Source organism: Coturnix japonica, chromosome 6 (assembly GCF_054131305.1).
Source record: "Coturnix japonica strain WE chromosome 6, WE-NBRP24, whole genome shotgun sequence".
In the NCBI taxonomy this organism is placed as follows: domain Eukaryota; kingdom Metazoa; phylum Chordata; class Aves; order Galliformes; family Phasianidae; genus Coturnix; species Coturnix japonica.
In genome coordinates this window covers 32,185,242-32,208,518 of record NC_140668.1, presented here as the reverse complement: position 1 = coordinate 32,208,518, position 23,277 = coordinate 32,185,242, and the positions used below count along the sequence as shown (strand labels likewise).

At 41.9% G+C, this 23,277-nt stretch overlaps 2 protein-coding genes across 9 annotated transcripts; both read left to right on the top strand.

The window, feature by feature from the left end:
* The first annotated feature begins 1,515 nt into the window (after window positions 1-1,515).
* Window positions 1,516-6,239, top strand: PDCD2L (programmed cell death 2 like). 2 transcript variants are annotated; one of them, XM_015873991.3, is made up of 7 exons: window positions 1,516-1,653; window positions 1,751-1,914; window positions 2,602-2,671; window positions 3,442-3,836; window positions 4,664-4,774; window positions 5,403-5,551; window positions 6,093-6,239. In XM_015873991.3, exons 1-7 carry the CDS (start codon window positions 1,537-1,539, stop codon window positions 6,221-6,223), a joined length of 1,137 nt encoding a protein of 378 aa, XP_015729477.2. In that variant the 5' UTR covers window positions 1,516-1,536; the 3' UTR covers window positions 6,224-6,239. The 2 variants fall into 2 exon arrangements, with proteins under 2 accessions (XP_015729477.2, XP_085407267.1); XM_085551141.1 differs by lacking the exon at window positions 2,602-2,671.
* A 958-nt stretch (window positions 6,240-7,197) lies between these two features.
* Window positions 7,198-22,947, top strand: UBA2 (ubiquitin like modifier activating enzyme 2). Of its 7 annotated transcripts, none has more exons than XM_015873988.3 (17): window positions 7,198-7,412; window positions 10,086-10,169; window positions 10,435-10,505; window positions 11,704-11,768; window positions 12,237-12,337; window positions 12,497-12,618; window positions 13,131-13,198; window positions 15,031-15,152; window positions 15,929-16,028; window positions 16,568-16,725; window positions 17,564-17,657; window positions 17,749-17,861; window positions 18,330-18,485; window positions 19,073-19,169; window positions 19,765-19,870; window positions 20,605-20,741; window positions 21,843-22,947. In XM_015873988.3, exons 1-17 carry the CDS (start codon window positions 7,269-7,271, stop codon window positions 22,019-22,021), a joined length of 1,917 nt encoding a protein of 638 aa, XP_015729474.1. In that variant the 5' UTR covers window positions 7,198-7,268; the 3' UTR covers window positions 22,022-22,947. The 7 variants fall into 7 exon arrangements, 6 of the variants coding, with proteins under 6 accessions (XP_015729474.1, XP_085407254.1, XP_085407255.1 ...); XM_085551129.1 differs by lacking the exon at window positions 7,198-7,412 and adding an exon at window positions 7,475-8,074; XM_085551130.1 differs by lacking the exon at window positions 7,198-7,412 and adding an exon at window positions 7,487-8,364.
* Window positions 22,948-23,277: the final 330 nt, after the last annotated feature.

The following is a 23,277-nucleotide window of genomic DNA, read 5'->3' as shown; positions in this document are numbered from 1 at the left end:
ATCTCATAGGTGTCAGAATATGTTGCATATTCATTTCACTCTTTTTATCAAGGAGATTGAGACTGACATTCCTACAGCCTCTTTCCACTTTCTTTTAGTGGAAATAGCTTCTGAAGAGCATTCATCAAAAGCAGCCATGGGATCAAAAGAGTTTTTCTGTTCTGTCAACTAATACGTGGTACTTCTGATTTTTGGCATGATTTTTCTTTCACCTAATTTAGGTTAATTCCAAGAGAGTGTTGTGAAAGGCACTAACAGGTCTGAACAAAGACAATCTATGGAAGTGCAAGCTGATAACCATGAGGGTTCTTTTTTCCTATGTGTAGACTGGACAGGGTGGGACTGGCAGCCTTGGGATGCCTCTCTTTACATTCCGCAGCAGCTGGGGTCTGCCCAGCCATGGGGCTGCCTGTCATGGCCATAAAATCTGAATGTGATGGAGACACTGGGCTGTGACGAAGACCAGCACTTCTCTACTTCTGTAATTTATCATGTCTCAGCTGTTCAGTGAGTGACGTGAAAGCCCAAGCAGCTCTGTGCAGAAAGGTGGCCTCTGTTTTCAAGCTGCCCAATTCATAACTGGATACTTTGCTTAGAAGGGTAAGCTGCAGAGGATGTGTGGTCTGTACATAGAAACCTTTCACTGAGTTCAGGGCCCAAGCATACATGTGCTATCTGTTTGTTAAAGGAACAGCTTGTGTAATTGTGAGGGCTTCCCTGTTGATATGCATGAGAGCTTTTGGCATCAGTGCTGGCCAAGGTTACACACCTTCTAAGTGAGAGCTGGCTGGTCACCTGGATGGAAGCATGGAAGAAGAAAGAGGAGAACAAAACAGAGTTTGTATTGAGCAAAGCTGTGTGGCCTGAATGGAGATCACTCACTCGAGTAGTTCATAGAATCATGGAATGGCTTAAATTGGACCTTGAAGTTCATCTTCATGCTGGAACACAGCAGCAGTGCCAGCACCTGGGAGGAGGTTCGACACGTCCAACGGAATGACGAGAAAGATGTGCTCTGTGAAATCCTGCTTTAAGGTACCACGGTATTGAAGAACTGTAAAAACCCGGATGTTGGCAGAGTCTGCTTGTGACGGAGTGAAGTATCTGCATGACTTTAGTGTGCCCCGGTGGCGCAGTGGTTAAGGACGCCACTTTGCAACCCTGGAGCCCCTGGGTTCGAATCCCCCCTGTAGCTCAAGTGGTAGCAGTGCCGCTCTGCTACACAGAGCCTCGAATCCCAGGGGGTTGGACTCGATGATCTCTAAGGTCCCTTCCAACCCGCACCAGACTGTGATACTATGAACTTGCAGAGGTTCTAATTGCTACATACAGCCTGAGATAACTCGGAGGACGCAGGGTTTAATGATTACCAAGGAGATGCTGTGCGGGGCTGGATCACATCAGGCGGCCGCGGGTATCCGGGCCGCGACATGGCGGCAGCTCGCTGAGTGCGGTGCGCCCCCTGCAGGCCGGACGGGCATTCAGGCCCGACACGTGTCCGCCGGCGGCCGCCGTAGGGCGCGGAGCGGCGCTGTCATGGCGGCTGATGCGCCGCCGGTGCTGCTGGGGCTCCGTGACGCCGCCATGGTGGGGCCGTGCCGGGTCGGCGGGCAGCCCCCGGGCTGGGCCACCAACAAGCTGGGAGGCCGCGCGGTACGGGGCAGGGCGGGGCGGGGCGGGGCGGGGCGGGGCGTGCTGGGTGGGGGTCTGCCCCGAGTGGGGTCTGCCCTGAGCGCTGTGTGTGTTTCAGGACGCGCTGCCCTCCGTGCTCCCGGCCCAACCCCACTGCGGGGCGTGCGGCGCGGCGCTGTCACACGTGGTGCAGGTGTACTGCCCGCTGGGCTCAGCCCCCTTCCACCGCCTCGCCAACGTGTTCGCCTGCGCCGGGAGCGGCTGCTGGGGGCGGCCACAGAGGTGAGCAAATGGGATCCTGGGCTCCATCAGGAGAGGGGTGGTCAGCAGGGATAGGGAGGTGATTGTCCCTCTCTACTCTGCTCTTGTGAGGCCCCATCTGTTGTACTGTGTCCAGGTGTGGAGCCCTCAGTACAAAAAAGACATGGAGATTTTGGAAAGGGTCCAGAGGAGGGACAGGAAGATGATCAGGGGGCTGGAGCACCTCCCCTATGAGGACAGGCTGAGGGAGTTGGGTTTGTTCAGCCTGGAGAACAGAAGGTTGCGGGGTGACCTCACTGCAGCCTTTCAATACCTGAAGGGAACTTACTCCCAGGAGGGGAGTAAACTCTTCGACAGGGCTGACAATAGCAGGACACGGGGAAATGGTTTTAAGCTAAAAGAGGGAAGATTTAGGTTGGATGTTAGGGGGAAGTTCTTTACTAGGAGAGTGGTTAGGCCCTGGAACAGGCTGCCCAGGGAGGTTGTGGATGCCCCGTCCTTGGAGGTGTTCAAGGCCAGGTTGGACTGTAAAATCTAGTAAAGCTGTATGTTTGGTGGCACTGCCAGGCGGGGGGTTGGAACTACATGATCCTTGAGGTCCCTTCCAACCCGGGTCATTCTGTGACTCTGTGAGAGCACGGGGCGGCCAGGAAGCGCCTTAACCCAGCGTGTGTTTCTCTGTGTCCTCTCCCACGTGTCGGGCCGAAGCTGGAAGGTGCTGCGCTGCCAGAGCTTGGAGGTGCGGGGACAGGAGGCGCGGGGCTGCGGCTCGAAGCAGGTACAGCGCGCTGCCATGGGGCCTGGCTGCTGGTGGGCACAGTGAGGAGCGGGGCCCGGGGGTCTTAATGTGCTTAATGTGCTTAATGTGCCGTGTGGTTGGTGCTGCGTGTACGTGTGTGAGCTGCACGGCTGTATGTACCCACAGCCCTCAGCACAGATCTGTATGCAGTGTCAGAGCTCCATGGTCAGAGCTCCATGGTCAGGGTGGTGGTCACGGTTATAGCAGGTATTTACTGTCAGAATTTCAGGTATTTCTGCTTTTGAAGCCTAACAATAGTGGCAGCTTGGGGTGGTTGAAGGAGGAGCGTTGCTTCCACACTAAGCTGTCAGGAAGGGAGAGTGCTGATTCAGCGGAGGTATTTACACTGTACTAGTTTGGTCTGTGGCAAATGGCCTCATGTTCCAATTAAAATGGGGGAAAAGTGTTTTATTTCTCCATATTTCGCTCTTTGAGCTTAGTGTGATGCAGTGACTGGTTCAGAGAAATACGTCCAAGCTGGCTCCCAGCGGTTATGCCAACATGGGAATGGTTCAGTACATCAAGCAGCTGTTGTATTATGGCGCATCTTCCCCAGTCTGACATGGGCTTTTTGCCATAAGTGTGCTGCTGCAACAAGCAAACATGGATATGCTGCTACCTGGCGTTGAGAGGGGATGGGCAACATAACACTAAGCATGAGGTGAAGGTTTTCTTTCCTGTATTCATAATAGCAGCGACTCCATGTTAGAGTGTACTCAGTCTTGAAAATACTTCTCCTTTCCTTGCAGAAAGAAGAATGTAACTTTTCTGCCAAGGACTGGTGTGCTGAGGCAGACGACTGGGGAGGCTGTGATGGAGAGGAGTCTTCCACATGTGCCCTTCAGATGTTGGGCCTAAATGCAGGGATGAGCAGCTCTGCATCTAGAGAAGCACAGTGTGTGTCACAGCTCCAAAAGCTTCGCTTGTCTGAAGCTGCAGATGTGTCTGGTTCCCCAAATACAGACCTCCTACTCAGGGAGGAGACGGCGATGGCTACTTCAGCTCCTGTGTTCCATTCCTTTTACATTAGTGTTGTGGATGAGGCAGACTATGCTGGTTTCCTTGATACAGATCATGCAAATAAACTACTGAAAGAGTATCAGCAAAGAGAGGGTGTTGATTTGGCAGATTTGATGTCAGAAAGGTAAGAACCTGTTTGAACCTCGTGCTGAAGCTGAAGGGTTTGTGTTCAGTTTGTACTGTGTTATGAACTAAGTGTCACCTTCACTGTGTCTGAGTATGTTCATAACTGGCTCCTTCAGGAAGCAATTATGTGTAGGACATTGCAGGAAACACATAACATTGCACCTGTTATCTCCAGTTTAGGGATTTTGAGTTACATGGTACATCTGTTCTATTCAGTGCATCTATTTCTGAGTGACTGAGCAGCTGGAATCCCTTTGGGCTCCGACAGAGCAGTGTACCTTCAGTCTCTGAAACCAAACCAATGTGGTTTGAACAGAATCTTATGCTATGTGATATAAGTTCATATTGTGACATTTGGACATTTGACTTCTTTTTTCCTTTACGATGCTACAGATTTTGTTATTCTGGTTGCATTTTTAAGAGCTGAGGAGCTCAGGTCTTTAGTCAAAAGACTGGGATGATGGCTGCAGTTACTCAGGGTTTTTGATAAAGAAGTGGTCAGGAAAACAATTTCTGGGTGTAGGTACTGAATGTATTTCCTGTTTTAACATAGGTGACCACACTGAGCACTTACCCTTAAGTATAAGCAGGTATCTGTTAGGTATGAATGTCTTATCACAGTTTGAAACTGTTGGCAACATATAGTGGAGCTGGAGGTAGAATGTTTACCTGCAAGCTGGAGCAGTGATTGCCACTTAATTTAACGTTTGGCTTTTTTTTCATGTACATAATATAATTTAACATGGGGTTCTATTAACTGGAACACATTTAAAGCATGCCTGTTATACTGAATTTGGACTTCTGGTTTGTGCTTTTTTCTCATAGTTTTGCTGGTGAACATAGTAATGAGAAGTATGAGAAGAGTGAAGTCAGTGAGGACCACACATTCCATAAGTTTATGAAAAGAATATCTGTCTGTCCAGAGCAGATTTTAAGGTATGTTTGATCAGCTGATTGCAACAGGGAGAGGCAGGACATAGATGGAGGCTGTCAGTAAATAAAAATAAACAATTGAATTGGATGTATTTACTTATTTTTCCTAATTGAACAATTTGCTGAGTTTTGATGACTACTTCCACGGTTATCTGAATCTGTCACTTTGCTCTTTGTATTTTTCTTTTGTGTAAAGTTGCTTCAGGTGATTCCTATGAGTACTGCTAGTTGTAGTCTTTATTAGCCCCCATTTCCCTTCAAGAGCATTATGGTTATATACAATATGTATGTAAGAAAAATGTTAGGCCTCTATTTCTTCTGGGCTGCCAGATGTCTCTTGAGCTATCAGCAAACACAGAATCCCCTGCAGATGTAGTTGGTGTAACTGAGTCCTGTTTAGCACGCTCTGGAGGTGTCAGTTTAAGCCATTCACCCCTTTAGATCCATCTCTTTCCTTAAGACTTTCTGAATGTTGACCTTTCACTGTCCCCTTTCCTATCTTTAATTTTTGTTGAGTGACTCATCTGAAGCACAGGCCTTCACAGACTGGCTGCTAACAGTGTTTGTGTTTTTTTTTCCTAGTTACTTGAGATACAATGAATAAATAAATTTTTTCTTTTTTTTCTCTTAGATACTCTTGGGGTGGTCAGCCTTTGTTCATAACGTGTCCTCCAGCTAACTTTAACAACAGTATTCCAGCCTGCAGTAACTGTGGAAGCAAGAGAATATTCGAGTTTCAGCTTATGCCAGCAATGGTCAGCATGCTGCGGGGTGATGCAGGTATTGACTTTGGGCTTAGCTGAATGAGTATTAGAAGTATATAGGTAAGGTTCACTAATGTGTAATTTGGATTGTTTCTTGTTAACCATAGGCACTGGTGTGCTTAACTATAGTGGTCATAGAATTATGTAGGTTACAAATGGATACTTAAATCCACCGAGATTATGGATATAATCATGTAGCAGGCAATTTATTGCCTGTTAAATGAAAGCATACCTCCCCTGCTAAAGGAGAAAGGAGAAAAGGGGCACTGGAACTTTGGTCCTTGAGGTCCCTTCCAATTTAAGCTATTCTATGATTCTGTGAAATAAGGCTTTGGAAAATAATAAATATTGCCGTGTAGGACTTCAGGCACCTAAGAAGCTCTTTGAAAATTCTCAGTCATGCTACTTTAAAATCTTTGAAATAAGAAAATGTATAAAGGAGGCTGGATATGGACAGATGCGTTCTGGATTGGAAGGTTGAACTGCAGTGATAAGCAATAACCACCAAGTGAGGCATTCTTCTAATACAGTACGTACCTTTATTGTTTTGTTTTTAGACCTCTCAGTGGAATTTGGGACTGTGATAGTTTATACGTGTGAGCAGAGCTGTTGGCCAACAAACCATCAAACCCCTCTGGAAGAGTTTATTTTTGTACAAGAAGACCCTGACCAGAAATTATTTAAATAAATCGTGTTTCTCTAAATAGGTGGAAAGTCTGTCATTTATTGGGTTGCCGTGCTTTGGTTTGATTTTTCCTACAGTTGAAAGTATGTGATTATGCAAGTTTTTTCCTTAAATGTGGTGAAAACTGAAATTGATTTGTTGGCGTGGTGCTTATTTCCTAGAATGGCCGATGTGTCCATTGGGATGGCTGCAAAACGTGGCAACAAAAGACTTGCTTTGCTCAAAGAGGGAATTCTAAGTGTGGGGATTATGCTGGTTATGTTTGTAAAAGCTTGGGGAAGAAAATAAGAGAAAAGGGCAGCTTAATTGCACTTAGTGATCCTGCTGGTGGTCGTCAATCAAATGGGATCCAGGTGTTACAAACTACTGGCAGTGAGAAGCTCAATGTAAGTATTTGAAAACAATCTGTATGCGCTTACAGTGAAGGATGTTGTGTTTGCTGGACTGGATGAGCTCTGATGGTCATTGCATTGCACTGAGTGGAGAAAAGGGGAAAGTTTCCGCTAGCACTCCTTGCTGTTTTAATGGAGGATTAATGGAGCAGTCATTTAAGTTAGCCTTAAGCTTTTTGCACAGGTTTAATGTCACAGTATAAATCAATGTACTGGCAGTGTTTTCATAGTGTCACAGTATCACAGTCTGGTGCGGGTTGGAAGGGACCTTAGAGATCATCGAGTCCAACCCCCGGGATTCGAGCCTGTGTGTAGCAGAGCGGCACTGCTACCACTTGTGCCACAGGGGGGATTCGAACCCGGGGCCTCCGGTGTTGCAACGCGGCATTGCCACCACTGCGCCACCGGGGCACACCCGTTCTCTCCGCGCGGTGAATGGCGGCGCGGGGCTCGAACTCATGACTCCCGGCTGTCCCGACCTGCGGCGTCCGCCGCCATCCATCTGTGCCGCCGCTGCAGCGGGCCGCGGACCTCCAGCCGCCAGGGGGCGCTGTGGCAAGGGCGGGCGGCCGCCGCTCTGGTCTCAAGCGCGGCCCGGCTGAGCAGAGCCGCACGGCGCCGCTCGTTCCGCCCGTTGCCGTTCGTCGCCCGCCGTCATGTCCGCGCCCGCGTCGGGCCCCCTGGGCAGCGAGCTGGCCGAGGCCGTGGCCCAAGCGCGGCTCTTGGTGGTGGGGGCCGGAGGCATCGGCTGCGAGCTTCTCAAGGACCTGGTGCTCACCGGCTTCGGCAACATCGACGTGGTGAGGGCCGGGGCCGGGGCCGGGGGCGCGAGGAGGGTCGGGGGGCGGGGAACGGGCCGGGCGGGGCCGGGGGCGACACTCGGTGCGCGGCGGGGGCGCTGCGGTGTGGTGTGTTCTGCAGGGCTGTGCTGTGCTGTGTTGCGGTGTGTTGCTGTGCTGTGGTGCTGTGCTGTGTTGCGGTGTAGTGCTGTGCTGTGCTGTGTTGCGGTGTATTGCTGTGCTGTGCTGTGTTGCGGTGTAGTGCTGTGCTGTGCTGTTGCGGTGCGGCCCCTCCCGGCCGCATTGTCTGCGTGTTTTCAAATTGCTGCTCGCCCGCCAAAGCGGCCGGGCCGGGCTGTGCACAAAGAGCTGCGGCCCGAGCCGCCATCCGCCCCCAACCCCCTTCATGGGCACAGCGAGCGGCCGCACGGGGCCTCTTTGCAACCCGGCCGTGCCTCCCTAGAGCCGTAGTTGCAGGCTGGGAAGCGGCGATGCGCTGCCCGCCGTCCCCTCGTTTGACTTAGTGCGGCTTGATGGGTGCGGAGCTCAGTGGGCTGGGGATGGGCCTTAGCGGGACGGAGCGGTGCTTTTAGACGCTGGGCTGTTAAACCGGCCGTGCTGCAGGGCCGCAGTGGAGCTTCCCGCGCACCGATGCTTTCGCTTTTGCTTCCTGGAGCTCATCCGTGAGTGTACGAAGGGCGGAACTGAGGCTGGCACTGGGCGCGGGACGGAGCGGAGCGGCCTCGTGGCTTTTATTCCTTCTGGAAGAAGTGAACAGAACTGTTTGCATAACTTCACGTTAAGGAGCCGCGGAGTGCAAATGGGGCTGTTGTGCTGTCTGTGTTTGAGCTCGGTGCTGCTCTGCCAGGAGTCGCTTCTGAGCGTTTCATACGACACATAAGGAGTTTGTCCCTGCGTTCAGACTTGTTGAGCAGAGCTTGGCAGAAGCAGCTTCTCTCAGCCCTGCCAGCTGGTAGGAGAGACCGGCTGCCTCTCGTTTGTACAGCACGGGCTTTGCTCCCAAATGGAATTCTGGGGTGTAATTCCACATTGTCCTTTTGGTTTGTGTCTGCCAGTGGGAGCCTACCAAATTTTAACATGGTGTGAGAGCAGAAATATGTGATTTCTGCACTGTTTTCTGTTCCTCCTTTTTTCTCTTCTACCTTATTCTGTCACTTGTGTGCTCCTGCAGTCCGCTAACGTGCAGTTTAGTATGTCCTGGTTTTCCAGTTAGTCATTAAGCATGGATCTCATTGGCGTATGCTTATTGTCTCCTTTGCTTTGGTTAGATCTTTTTAATTGTCTTTGAAGGCTGCCTCGGTTGGATTCCATTACCTTCAGTGTGTGTTGGATCATAGCCATGTTAGTTTAAAAATATTCCTGTTTTATGTAGTGGAGTAACATTGTGATAGCGTATGGAATGGATGGGTGAGAGACAAGGTGAGAGCAGGAGCAGAATTGTGCCAACAGGCAATTTTGATGTTTCCTGGGCTTTCCTCTGGTTGATACAGATCAACAAGCTCAGGTGTCTGAGAATACTTCTTGTTTTTATAAGTAAGCTGTGGGGTTATTTCTTTATTTGTCACAGCATTAAGGCTAAAAAAGAGAAACAGTTTTGAACAGAAGCCCTTCAGAAACATGAAGCTTAACTAAATGTACTTTGTTGAGTGTAGAACAGAATTACATGTCAAAATACAAGTCTGCATTCAGAACACCAACGTTTATTCTTAGGAAGTTCCTTCTAGCTTTCAAAAATGAGAGCAGCGTGAAGTTGCTTTAGCTTAAGGACTGTCAAATTTGGATCATTCACAGCTGAATTGTAGCTTTGGTTGGAGTCCAATGGTCTCAAGTATTCTCTTTGAGAAAAATTTCCATTACCTTTTCTGTCTTGGCAGTGCTGTTTGAGATCAGTTTTCATTTGCAGCTTATGGCAGTTGCAGCCTCCAGTTAAAGGGCTGAAGGCTTTCTTGGGAGTTGGACATCAACAGAAGTTTGCACTCAGTTTCTCTTGAAGTTCCCGACCTTCGGGGCCTTGGACTGAGCCAACCTTACGGCTGTCGTATGGGAAGGGAGCTGGAAGTGTATTATTGGGCAGATAGCGCTTCTGATGGCGGTTACCAAAGCATGAGTGGTTGGGAGACACGATGAGTGATACAGATTGACAACCTCTACCTCCTCATACCTTCCTGAAGCAGCTGATATTTTCTGTGCGCTCAGTTTCCGCGGGTGCTTTTATGCAGCATTTAACTGAGACTCTCTGGCTAGTAGAGTGTTCAGCACGTTAAATTTGAATCCTTACATTAAATACTTAATTAAATATTTAAATAAATACTTCCTTGAGATTACATTGAGTTGGGACTTTGATCTTGTGTGCAACGAGTCCTCCATGGGAAATGTGTGACGTACTTTTGTACTGATGTACATTTTTAGTAGGGACTCTCCAAAGGAAGTTTGTTGTCATAAAGCTCTCGATATTTGAGGTGTGGTTCCACTGTTAATAATCATTTAAATAAAGATCCTTTCTCCCTGAAGATCGTGATGCTTCTACAGTTGTTGTGTAAATGTCGCAAGGGTACGGAGGGCCAAAAAGCAGACTGTACAGCTTTTGCCATTTAGTTAATCACATTTGTCTGTCGATGGCTTTGTTCCTTTTATTTCTGCAGAAGTGAAATGGCTCTTTTTGTGTGTTTGTAGATCGATTTGGATACTATTGATGTCAGCAATCTCAACAGGCAGTTCTTGTTTCAAAAGAGACATGTTGGAAGATCAAAAGCACAGGTGAGGAACAAGCCAAAGCTCACGTTTTACTGTTTGGTGTTATTTTGTGGCCGTTGTTAGAAAGCTGTCACAGTTGTGTTGGTGCTGCTGAGAGGTAAGTGGTGGTTGGTTGCTTGTGGCTGTCTGCCAAGTTTCATTTAAAAGTATTAAAATCTCTAAGGTAGTCAATGTACTCAGTGCTCAACTGGTACTGAGTCTCTTTAGAAAGAAGGAAGAAATAATAAGTGTTGTTTTTGTTTTTGTTTTGTTTTGTTTTTATTTCTAGGTTGCCAAGGAAAGCGTGTTACAGTTTTATCCAGAAGCTAATATTATAGCTTACCATGATAGCATCATGAAGTATGTTTGTTTTTAAGCTCTAATTACGTGTTCTGATTTGCAAGTACTGTTATTTAAATGCTGCAGTGGTGTGCTTTAAGGTACCTCACAAACCTTCTGCAATAAGGTAGCTGTAAATATGAGACTGCATTGCACTGAGTGGGAGTGTGGATTTTGCATGAATTTAATTAAGTTCTGGTAGCTGTAGTTATTTGCTTGTGCCTCATTCTCACTTTATTAGCAACTTTACTGCTTGAGATTCTATGCTGTAAAGATTTCTTTACATGATGTCATGATTGAGAATTAGAGGAGAATTAGTGTGAATGTTGAGTATTTGATTAAAAATTAAAAAAAAAAAACACAAACACAACCAAAACAGAAGCTTTGTTGTGCATAGGGCATAGAATGGTGGAATGGTTGGGGTTGGAAGGCAGCTGTAAATATCGCTCAGTTACCAAATTGTTAAAATCTAGACTTTATGGTCCATAACAAGTCAGTGAAGTGCAAGATCAAGTAGCTTTTCATTAGTTGTTTCCCAGCTATTAATGTGTATTTGTCCAGTTCTTACAAAAGGTCACATTCTCTATTAATATTAAAGTTTCAGCTCTGATGTTACCATCAGCCACTGAAACATTGGCTCGTTGCATCCTTCTCCTAAAACTATAAAACCATTAATCCTGTTTCCTCGCTTCTCTGTCATCTTTGCTGCTGCCTTATTTAAGTCAGACAAATGCAATGTGAAGACGATGAGGTGTCAGGATTTTCATGTCCCTCATCTTGGCCTCTAAGGGTATGCGGGCACAATCAAAACCAATTGAGCTCTCCCACTGTAATGAGATATCAGCAGTCTGATGAGCTGTGGTAATTACAGCGTGCACATCTTACTCTCTGCTGGCGGTTTTTAAGGTCAGTTATCAGAGATCATCCAATTTACTCATTAGGTAAGAGCAGTATAAACACTTTTTTGCCTGCCTGTTTCATTGGTCAAAGTGTCAGTAATTGGAATAGCATCCTTGCAGTGACATAACAGTCATGCTTTGACCTAGCTTTAAAATGGGCTGAAAACAAATGGGGTGCTTAAAAGCTATCAGTAAATCTATGGTGTATGTAATCCATACTTGAACATCAGTCTGCCCTTTCCGTGTGTATTGTTTCTTTTGTGGCACAATAACCAACAACTTTGATGTACCATTTTGAATGTTGTTTTTCTTTTCTGTAGCCCTGACTATAACGTAGAGTTCTTCCGCCAGTTTACGTTGGTTATGAATGCTCTGGATAACAGAGGTGAAGTTTTCATTATGATTTTGTATTGAAGGTGAAAGTGCTGTTGCTTGTTCATGGGAACAGAACTCTGATGTGTTCTACTACTAGTTCTCGAGCAGTATCAAATAAGTATCCTCTTAACACAGCTTTGGTTTAACTAATGCTTTTGTGCACTTAGAACATTGAAAGCGTAGTCAGAGCCGTTACAGGTGCTTTGAAAGTAAACATGTCTGCTGTGTTACTGCTTTGTGGAAACTGATCAGTATTTTGTGTAAACACATAACTTTATTAAATTATCTGCTGTATTTTGTAGCATCAGTATATTTTGTATCAGTTGCAGAATGGACTTTGTGAAAGAGGCGTAACACTGTCTCTAGTGAAATAAGGCAAATCCAGGACAAATGTGTGCGTTAGGAGTCTAGCTTGTGATTGTAGAAGTCAAACTTATTTCGACTTACTCATATTTCTATCAAACTTCTTGCTTTGCAGCTGCCCGTAACCATGTGAACAGGATGTGTCTGGCTGCTGATGTTCCTCTTATAGAGAGCGGAACTGCAGGCTACCTTGGTCAAGTGACAGTTATTAAGAAGGTCAGGTTGTGTTCTACTCCTGTCACTTTAAGTTTAAATCATTGGCTATTTTAGACAACGGAGTTGGGTGCTCTGAGATAAAGTTACAGTGCATCACATAGTAGCGTATTCTATGGGTAGCATCATGGTGTGATGAGTAAATATCTCACTTTTCACCAGGGAGTGACAGAATGTTATGAATGTCATCCTAAACCAACTCAGAAGACTTTTCCAGGCTGCACAATCCGTAACACGCCATCAGAACCTATCCACTGCATTGTGTGGGCCAAGTATTTGTTTAAGTAAGTCTTTTTTCCCCTTTTTTCTTTCCAAACGGGGACTGTGACTCACTCTCTTTGTGTTGGTTTCTGAAACTACAGATTGAGAAATTAAGGACACAGTTTGAAAACCAATGTAGATAATAGCAAAAGCCTCCAGTTCTTTGAAGTCTGTTCTGTTTCTTGAATACACAGATAGCATGTCAGTTAGTACTTGAGCCTTGTTCTGGTATCACAGAAATAGGGCAGAGAAGAACGACTTTGAAACAGTAAGGTTTGCTGGGATTGTGGAGATAGATGAACTATCGGGGCAGTTACATGCACATGTTTTCCTAAATTCATTTTTCTGTTGGATTTTCTACACGGTGCATGTTAAGTCTGTATGCGATGAATTCCAGCAATTTAAAATGCAGTGAAAGAAGCAGCACTCTGATAGCAAGAATTCTAAAGTGGGTGTATGTCAGTTAACAAATACTTCAGTCTTTAATAAGATATGATTAAAATCCATTGTTGTGTTGTTCTTAATTGCTATGCAGTCAGTTGTTTGGAGAAGAAGATGCTGATCAAGAAGTCTCTCCTGACAGAGCTGATCCTGAAGCTGCCTGTAAGTGTGATACAGACTGTACTTACCTTGTTACTGAAACGTGTCAGAGATTGACTTGCTGCTGTCCATTTCTTAAAGTTATATTCAGCCTCATTTTCTTTTAAGAGGATTCCACTTAAAGCACTCATGAACATGAATGTAGGGTGTGCAAGCAGCGAGTCCCCTTTGTGTGCGTCATACTACTATGTATTCAAAGTTTACATTGATTTGGCCTTTGTTTAATTGGTTGTTTTTTGTTTGTTTTTAAGTTAACTTGATGCACAGTGTATACTGAGATCTTTGTGTGGGAGGCTTGGTTTCTGAACCAAGGACTGAAAACTGAGTGCTGTTTGTGGTCACGCTGCATTTTCAGCTCCTAGCTGAGGGACTGACAAACTGGGAAACAGAGGGTCAAGTCTGAACTCTTCTAGTGTGAGACACTTCCATGTTCATCTGCATAGGAAAGATGCCCATTTTTGTGATGTTTTTGTAGTTATTCTGCATTTTTTTATATATGGACAGTAGCTATAGTTACTGTAATGGTGAATACGCAGCTTTACCACTTCTCCTTCTGGATCCTTTTAAATGGCGATCTTGGGAGAGGAAGCTTAAGAAGAGCTTCAGAGTTATCTGATGTTCAAAAATATTCATGTAATGAATTGTTCCTATGGGGCATCCTGAGCAAATAGCTGGCTCTTAAGAGAGTGGCACATAAAGTCTTTTACAGCAATAGCTGCAGGAGTACTTGAAGGCAGCAGGCATGTTGCTGCTCACTTGAAGATGGATCCCAGAGCAATTAGAGGGAGCACTGAGCTTTGGCCTCATCTCTGCAGTGATCAAACTGTCAGTTGCTTTAGTGCTGGTAAGAGTCAGGGGACCTTCTATAGTATGTCAAGGAAAAGTAAGGGAAAAGGAAACTGTGTTGTGTGTCTTTTAGGGTCTTTTGAAGGCACTGACAAACTTGTGGACAAGCATATCTAGCTTAGTCTGTTATGAATCTGCAGGTAGCGCTCTTTTTGTAAGGAACCTGAAGAAACCAAGATGTCTTGTAGGGAAAAAAGAATGAAGATTCTGAAGTGGATGAGATACATAAATGATAGAGATAAATGGTTATTAGAGGAGTCTCCCAGTGCTGTTCAGCAGACATGAATAAGCAAACTTCCTCAGAATAATAAAGATGATGGTTAAGAAGTAAAAGTAGAAGGTGGCTTCACAATACAAAATGACTAGACAGTGAAATGCTCGGTAGATTTTGGTGCAGATAAAATGGTGCGTTGGAGAGGGGAGAACATTCACAGATTTGCACATGAAATGATGATTTTCTGAGTTGATTTCCTTCACTCAGTCAAGACTTTAATAGTTGTCCGAAAACACCAACTTGCTGCTTACCAGTAGCCAAGATAACGGTTGCTGAAGTGACTAGGAAAGAAATGAAAATGAACAGCACCTGTATGGACAGAATATAATCGTGTAGGGATGACCAGAGGTAGGAAGCTGATAATCTGTCTTAAAGTTCTAACAAGACTAAGACTCTTAAGCCAGGAAAAAAGACTACTAAAAGGAGATTGTTGGAGATTTCTGAAATCACAACACAGCAGGAAGAAAATAAGTAGGAAACAATTGCTCATTGTTTCTGCCAGGAAAAGAATAAGCATTAAGTTAAACTAGTGAACTGTAGTTGTAGAAATGAACAGTCACAGTTGCACTGTGTCTAATTTAGCTTTTATTGGGAACAGTAAAGCCATTTTATGGTGCTTGAATAATTTTGATCGTTGACACTGTGGGAAATATTTGGATTCATTTTCCTTTTTTGTCCTGTTAACTAACATATTCTGTTAATGCTTTATTTATAGGGGAGCCAGCAGAAGCTGAAGCCAGAGCACGAGCATCAAACGAAGATGGTGAGATTAAACGTGTTTCAACAAAGGAATGGGCTAAATCAACTGGATATGATCCAGTTAAGCTTTTTACCAAGGTACATTTTTTACCCCTAGTAAATGTCTTTATTTGAAGTGTATGAGAAGTTTTAAAGTTCAGTTGAAATCCAGTTTGAACACTAAACATGAGGCATCAGTCATGCCATTGTATTACAGCTTGATCAGTTTGCTGTTGTGTTGGTCTTGTGTTGGACATTTGCTTGTCTTAGGGCATTCTGTTTGTGTCTGTATGGACAGCTTCAGCAGCTTGTCCGTATTGTAGAGGAAAAAAACTCAGCTGAGTTGTCTGATACGAGAAGGTCTTCTCTTGAGTTCTGTAGAAGTCTCACTGTGCCTTATCAGAACCAGTCTGAGGATCAGAAATATATAATTCACATCCTGTATATAACCAGATGCTGGTATCAGAAAACATAAATTCTGTGGAGTTTTGCTTCTAAGTAGTTGCAAAAAGTGTTTACAGAGAGGAAATTAGTTTAGAATGTAGTATTGATAGAGAATAGTAATTTTCCTCTTGAAATTAAGTGGCATATAGGTAACAGTATTGTAGGGGGACAGTATACAGATAGCTGTAGTGATAGCTTCGCATGGACACACAGTTTAGGTGACAGTTTCTTGATTTGGGTGCCCCCCAAATTAATGAGAACTATGTACTTTCTGCTCAAAGCATTGAGAGTTTGTTCTTGTGGAGTTTGATTTTGTATGTCTTGTTTAAAATATTATCAGGGAGAAAAGCAAAAACTCATACATCTAATGCTGTTTTTTCATTTTCAAAGGAGATGAAAAAATAAAAGATATCTGTTTTAATGTTTCTCAGCTTTTCAAAGATGACATTAGATATTTGCTGACCATGGATAAGCTGTGGAGGAAGAGAAAGCCTCCAGTGCCACTGGATTGGGCTGAAATACAAAATCAAGGTAATTGTTCCTCTTCCTGGTACATACTTGTAAGTCACATTTCTTGTTTGTTAATGCAGCTCTGTGACAAGTATGTTTTCCCACTGTCACAATTGGGTACTGATACTGAACACGCTGCTTCTTCTTAACTCCTGAAGATAAATTTTTTTCTCTATATAGAAAACATTTTTTCTAAAAACTATTTGGGAATTTTTCTTTTGAATAATCAGTATTGGTTATGGAGAATTGCTGTTTCACAAAGTTGCTTGCCAGTTTATTCTAGGGGACCTTAGGGCACACACTGATACATTTTATCTAAAAGCCGAAAACCAACATTTGTTTTAGCTTGTGCACATCTATTGATGCCCTGAAGTACAGCTGTTAGTTGCAGACTGGAAAAAAACAAACCTCAGGGCAGCTATAGCTTAAAAGAGCTGTTCTTCAGTTTAGAAAACATTTAATTTTGTTGAATCAGCAAATTCTGAGTTCTTTGAGAAATTTTTTTTGGAGTTTATAAATATTCCTGGTTGTTTTTTGTTTTTGTTTTTCTTTTCCTGAAGAGAAAAATGTACCTGACCAACAAAATGAATCCTCAGTTTTGAAAGATCAGCAGGTTCTCGATGTCAAGAGCTATGCACACTTATTCTCAAAGAGTGTCGAAACCCTGAGACATCACCTGGCTGAGAAAGGTGATGGGGCTGAGCTTATATGGGATAAGGTTAGTTTACCTCATAGAAACACTTCATATTCTGTGTACTTAATGCAAATGTTGGAGTCATGGAGTTTAATTACAGCGTAGTGCTGCTACTATGCTGATCTGACACATCACTAAAAGCACTATCTGTAAGTAAACAAATACATGCCTTAGGTACTTGATATGACATTACATGTGTGGATTAAGTATTGTGATGTAAAACAATTTACTAACTTTAAAAAGCACAAATTAAGAAGTAGGTGCCATATTTTCGATTTGAAAATATGTTAATAATGCCACTCCGTTTTTCCTTTGCTGGAACTCTCTCTAAAACATGTTCTTGTACAGTAGTTTGTAGCTAGAGTTGGACACAATTAGCTCTGACAGTAGATATGTGGCACATTACAAGTTCTGCAGGAGAAAAACAAGAAGCAAGGAATTCTTCAGCACCAGCGACAGTGTGAGCTTCCTGTGGTCAGTTGTCACCTGACATAAGAAAAAAAATGTGGTGTGTCAGTAAGGGGGGAGTGATGGCCAAAATAGAAAAACAGTATGACAGCAGTTGGTGAAAATACTTATTGTTTGTAAAACACCAGTGCTTGAAATCAAGCATAAAACACTATAAGGTCTGTTATTTAGACATTATTTTGAACATAAAGAGGCATTTTATTATACTCAAGCAGCATTAAAATACTAAATACATTTTCTAAACATGCTTTTAAAATACTGCTGTTCTGTCTAAACTTGCTATTTAAATGAAGAAATGTACATACTTTGAAATGGAATATTATACAGACTCTTATGTTGCAAAGTTTTCCCAATGTGTAACCTGATTTTTAAATGCACTTTCCATTAACTTCAGGATGACCCTTCTGCAATGGATTTTGTCACTTCTGCTGCAAACCTCAGGATGCATGTTTTCAGTATGAATATGAAGAGCAGATTTGATATCAAGTGTAAGAGTTAAAATGTACTGCTTTATTTAATAATCTAAGCTTGAAATTTCATTTGCTGTTAAAAATCCATGCACTCTTGCTTCTTTTGCAGCAATGGCAGGAAATATTATCCCAGCTATAGCTACTACTAATGCAATAATAGCTGGTCTGATAGTGTTGGAGGGTTTGAAGATTTTATCAGGAAAAATAGATCAGTGTAGAACGGTAAGTGGGAATAAGACACTTCTTCTCTTTCTTGTTATTCGTTATTTATTCTACAGTCATTTAACCTTCTTTTACTAGTGTGTAGTTTTACTCCGTATCACATTTTGTTTCAGTAATTCTGAATCTATTAGGAACTTTCACCCACTACAGAGAGAGAAGTGGAAGTCTTGAGGATTATGTTCATCTGATTTCATGAAAACTGGCTGCTGGATAAGAGGGAGAACCAGACTGACATCGCTTGAAACATGCTATTTTCATGTTAGAGCTCTGTTTGGCAGTAGCTGATTAGTCAGCACAGGTGTCATCGTGGGCTGGCTGTAATACACACTTTCTCCTGTTTAGTAGGCATGTAAAAGAGGATTAGGGAACAGGACAAACTGGGATTCTTAAGAGAACAAATCTGTAGGGAAACAGGTTTTAAGTGCTTTACTTACAGAATAACTTGTTTCGTTCTTTTCTGTCTTCAAGATATTTTTGAACAAGCAGCCAAATCCCAAAAAGAAGCTATTGGTTCCTTGTGCTTTGGATCCACCAAATCCTAGCTGTTATGTGTGTGCAAGTAAGCCAGAAGTGACTGTGAGACTTAATGTACACAAAGTTACTGTGCTAACACTCCAGGACAAGGTAAATCTTGAATATTAGCTGTGGCTTTAGCTTTCAATTCCAGTACTGTACGTTATTAAAGATTTTGTTCAGTATATTTTGACTGAATGTTAGCTTCGTCAAATTTGCTCTATTTTTTGTGTTTTTCTCCAGTAAAAGAAAAGCTAGATTAGTCAGTATGCATCTTGTTTGTGTGCCCTTGTATTGGGTCTTACGTATTTTGTTTTTTTAAAGTTCTATTCATAATTAACAGGAAAAAAAATAGAAACATTTAATTTGAATAATTCAGTAGCTGTATTACAGTTTTGTAGTAACAACTCATTTCCAAAACTACCATTTTATGAAAGAAGTAATTAAAAAATCAGCGCATCATCTGGAATTGTTAAGATGAAATCACAGATGTCATAGACATTATTTTTTTAGATCCCAAGAACTCAGGTAACAAAATGAGTTTGTTTTTTTTCATGAGAAAGAAGAAAGAAAGTATAAGCTTTTAGCAGATGCCTTAACATGGATGAGGACAGGAAAAACAGCATAGTTCAAGGTTATTTGTCTTACGAACATTATAAAAACAGATATTGATTATATAATGAAATTAATATTTTCAGATAGTGAAAGAAAAATTTGCTATGGTGGCACCTGATGTACAGATAGATGATGGAAAGGGAACCATTCTTATCTCTTCAGAAGAAGGAGAAACAGAAGGTATGTGTACTGGAGCTTTTTGGATAAAAGCAGATAAAAACTGAGAAGAAACTAAAATATAAGGAATTGTAGTAAGTGGTTTAGAGCTCAGCCTGTAGACTAATAATTGAAGAGAACTGAATTTGCAAGTATGTCAGTGGCTTAAGAATAGCTCATGGTGTTGTCTAGCTGTGTGTACTGTTCTGCTTTCCCGTATCAAATACTTTCAAATGGAGCATCAAGATTCCACTCAGGAATCAGGCATTCAGCAATAAAAACACAGCAGTTATCTTCCCCTGTTTTGTAGTCCCTTTCACTTTCTCATTTTTAGTTTCTTAGGTTGTGTTATTTTCATGTTGCTTGCAAGCCCTATTGCAGTACACATATTATCTCCAGATGTTCCTAGATGTAATAATAGTTAAGTGAACATGACACTTGCAACATAAATAAGTCAGAATCCTTTGACTTAACTTTTGATAGGTTTAAATGTCAGCTTTTACTTTCAGTTCAGACAGTATTAATGTTCAGTTTATGAGTTAAACGTCTGGAGTACTTATTTCTTAATAGTAAAGACAATCTTTGTATAAATACACACCGTGTTTCACTATTTTTCTAGCAAATAACCATAGGAAATTATCAGAGTTTGGAATTCGAAATGGCACTCGGCTACAAGCAGATGATTTCCTCCAGGATTATACTCTGTTAATCAATGTGCTTCATAGGTAAGAATTCTGTAATAATGACCTCTGTGTATATGTACAGAATAATTCCACAGGGAGTTTCTGGTTGTAAATTTTGAATTTGTGAATAAATCTAAAACATTAAGTTGCTTATATAATGAAATTAGTTTTATTTAAAATAAATGGATATAGTTCAATGTGTTGTTTTTCTTAATTTTTCTTTTAAATACAAAAGTAATTGGTAATATTGTATCTGAACAGTTTGCTCATTAAGCAACATAAAAAATAGTGTGAAGCTGAATTTGCTTTTAGGGCAGCTGAAAGTTGAGAAACAACTGTGTAAAAACAAATAAAGACCTGCTGAAGTAGTAAATCATTTGCATGTGTTCAGATATGATAATGCAAAGAGAAGTCACTTTGAAATAATCCGTGTGTATATTTAACTTTGGATAAGTAATGCACTTATTATATAGAGTGGATCAACACACTGCAATTTCAGTGCAAATAAAAATGTGAGATTGAGGAAGAAAAGTAATCTAAGGTAATGATTTCCTTTCTTTCCTAAGCATTTTATGGCATGGCACTGGTGGGGGAACAGTATTCATGAATAGACAGAGCACAAATTATAGAGGAGGGATGAACAGATTTTCCTTTTCTTACTTATATTTTCCTTACTTTGTCCCAGTTGGAGGGACTCTGATAATTTGAAGGATATGTTTTGTTTGTGGAAAAGGCAATGTTTTTGTTGTTTAAAATGGTATACGTTTTTTCTGCAGTGAAGACCTAGAAAAAGATGTAGAATTTGAAGTTGTGGGCGACACCCCTGAAAACGTTGGCCCTAAACCCACAGAACCAACATCCAAAAACATTACCAATGGTAGCGATGACGGAGCACAGCCTTCAACATCAACAGGTAAGTAGCACTCAATATTAAATAAAGTGAAATAGTCTTTCAGCCCAATTAAAATACTTGAATTTTGTTACTTCACTTTGCCAGCATGAAGTGAAAGGTACTCAAGTTGCCTCCATGTAAATATAATACTGAGTAGTTAAAATGAACAGGCTGTTTCAAAGGTCTATAGTAAATACACCTTATTAAGTAACTAGGAGGTGCTTGAGAGGGTGTCAACTGAAATGCACTATTTGCATGGCGATTTAAATAAAGTTAAACCCATTTTGTCTATCTCCCAGTCACCCTATTGTGTGACAGCAATGAATCGAGTTTGCTGCTTTCTCCCTTCAGATTAAGTTACTTTGTGGATCTCTTTGATCACATCTCATTCTGTGTCACGGGTTAACCGAAAATCTACCTGCTTAAAAATAATTATTTTTCACCTGCTGAGTAAGGCATGGCAAAAATACAAGTACTGATATAGATTCAAATTAAGTACAAAGCAACCCCTCTGCCCCAGATAGCATTAGAAACTAGCACAAGATGAATTCTTAAGATGAGTTTCTACTTGAAGTCCACTAGATGTCATGAAAGTTCACATTTGGTTCTACTTTCCCTTCTTTATACCATCCATTGTTATCTGTTAGCTCTTTCAAGTCTGCCCGCTGTTCCAGTCTTCCCTCTCTGTACGTTTTCTCTCTCATAGAGCATGGTTTCTAGTGGAGAATTTTACTGAATGCACTAACCAGAAGTGAGGATGGCCTACAGCTTTGTGTTTAAAGGTTCTTAAGGACTCCAGCAGATAGCATGCAGTTCTTCTACTTTGTACGTGCAAAAAAATGTGCATTTGCATTAGGTAATGTGGGAACTCCTAAAAATATGGGAATTTTTGAGTTATTGAAATGTTTTCCACAACCTAATGAAAAGGGAATAACCACATGAAAAGCATATTTCATGTGTTTTAGAGAAATTCAGAAGACTCTTGCAGTTTGTTGACAAAGACTATGGATAAAGAGTGCTCTGAGATGTGTTTGTTACATTAGAGGCATCCTGTGTGCACTTTGTTTTGAGAGCAGACTATCCTTACAGTACCTGTTGGAATTAAAAATACGTATTTTGCAGCTCCAGATCAAGATGATGTACTTATTATTGATTCTGAAGATGAAGGCCATTCAAGTAATGCTGATGATGCAGAAAATAAGAGCCGCAAGAGAAAACTAGAAGATAAAGAAAGCGTCGGTACAAAGAGAGTGCGTATGGAGCAGACAGAAGAGCAGGATGAAATCATAGCGTTAGACTGAACATGCAAATGTTGTTTGACAAAATGTTTGAGTTAATGTAATGCAGCAACAGCATATTATTTGGGGATGTGAAAAATGTCCAGAACTAGACTAACTGCAAGGCTTTTGTTCTGAGGAAATACCAAACCATTGGCTTAAATCATTTTTGTCTGTTTCTCTTGATGATAAAGCTGTCATCTCAGTAGATTTTTCTAGACGTTTTTCCATGTTGAATTCTGTATATTAAATGTAGTAGAAACATAGATTTTAAATACTTGCAGATAAGTATTTACTTAAACAGTCATAAAAATAAGCATGTTATTTTTGTGTAAATACCTTATAAGTATAATTCAGTAGGACAGGAAAAAAAAATAATCTAAAAAAAATAAACCTAATCTGGTTTAGTAAAGGGTCGTCACTTGATGCCCAGATTTGTAAGTACCTAAATTTTTCTTTTGCTTGAAGAAAAGTATTTTTAGTCTAGTCCTAAACATTTTTCATACCCTGAACAAAGAGAAAATTCACTAAAGCAAATTAGTGCCATGTTTTAGCAGTGTTCTTAAACTTTAACTGGCACTATGTACATTACTGTAAAACTGTTAATTTACTCAAGGTTTTCAGCTCGTACTGCCTGGTATGTCAATGTAAGAAGCAAATTTTTTGTGTATTGTTACAGTTTCTGGTTATTTATATTTGATGTTTTGTAAACTCAGATACTACTACTATACTGTACATCTGACGGACCAAATAAATGACATCTGAAGTACTTGCTATATATGCTCGCACAGTCCAAGTTTATGCCGATTGATGGGATTTTAAAATGTATAGCCTTCAGAAATGACCGTACTATTGTCATTTTTCTAACCATAACCTAGTAGTACCGAGCTTAAGCTTCACTTGTTTGAGGTGAAAGAGGAATTTTTTTTAATAAAACCTTTGTGAATGTTTTTTTGTTCTTGGACGCTTGTTGGCTTTTTCAGTTGGAGCGCTTGCATCACCGCACGCATGCTTACAGCACCTCCTGCCTTCAGAAAGAGAAAGCACTGGGCTTTTATGTGCTATGCTGTGTCTTATGGCAAAAGTGCAGTGTTTAGGAACCGTATCTTAAGGCCTACTGCATTTGTTGACCTGTTTTAGTAGCTCTCTGTACTATCAGTGCTGATTCTTGGAACACAATAATCTGTCTTTTCTGTCACTGCACTGAAATTTCTTGCTGGCTTTGTGTCAATGAACCAGAACAGCTTCTATTCATAGATAAGTGCTCAGCGGCAGCCTTA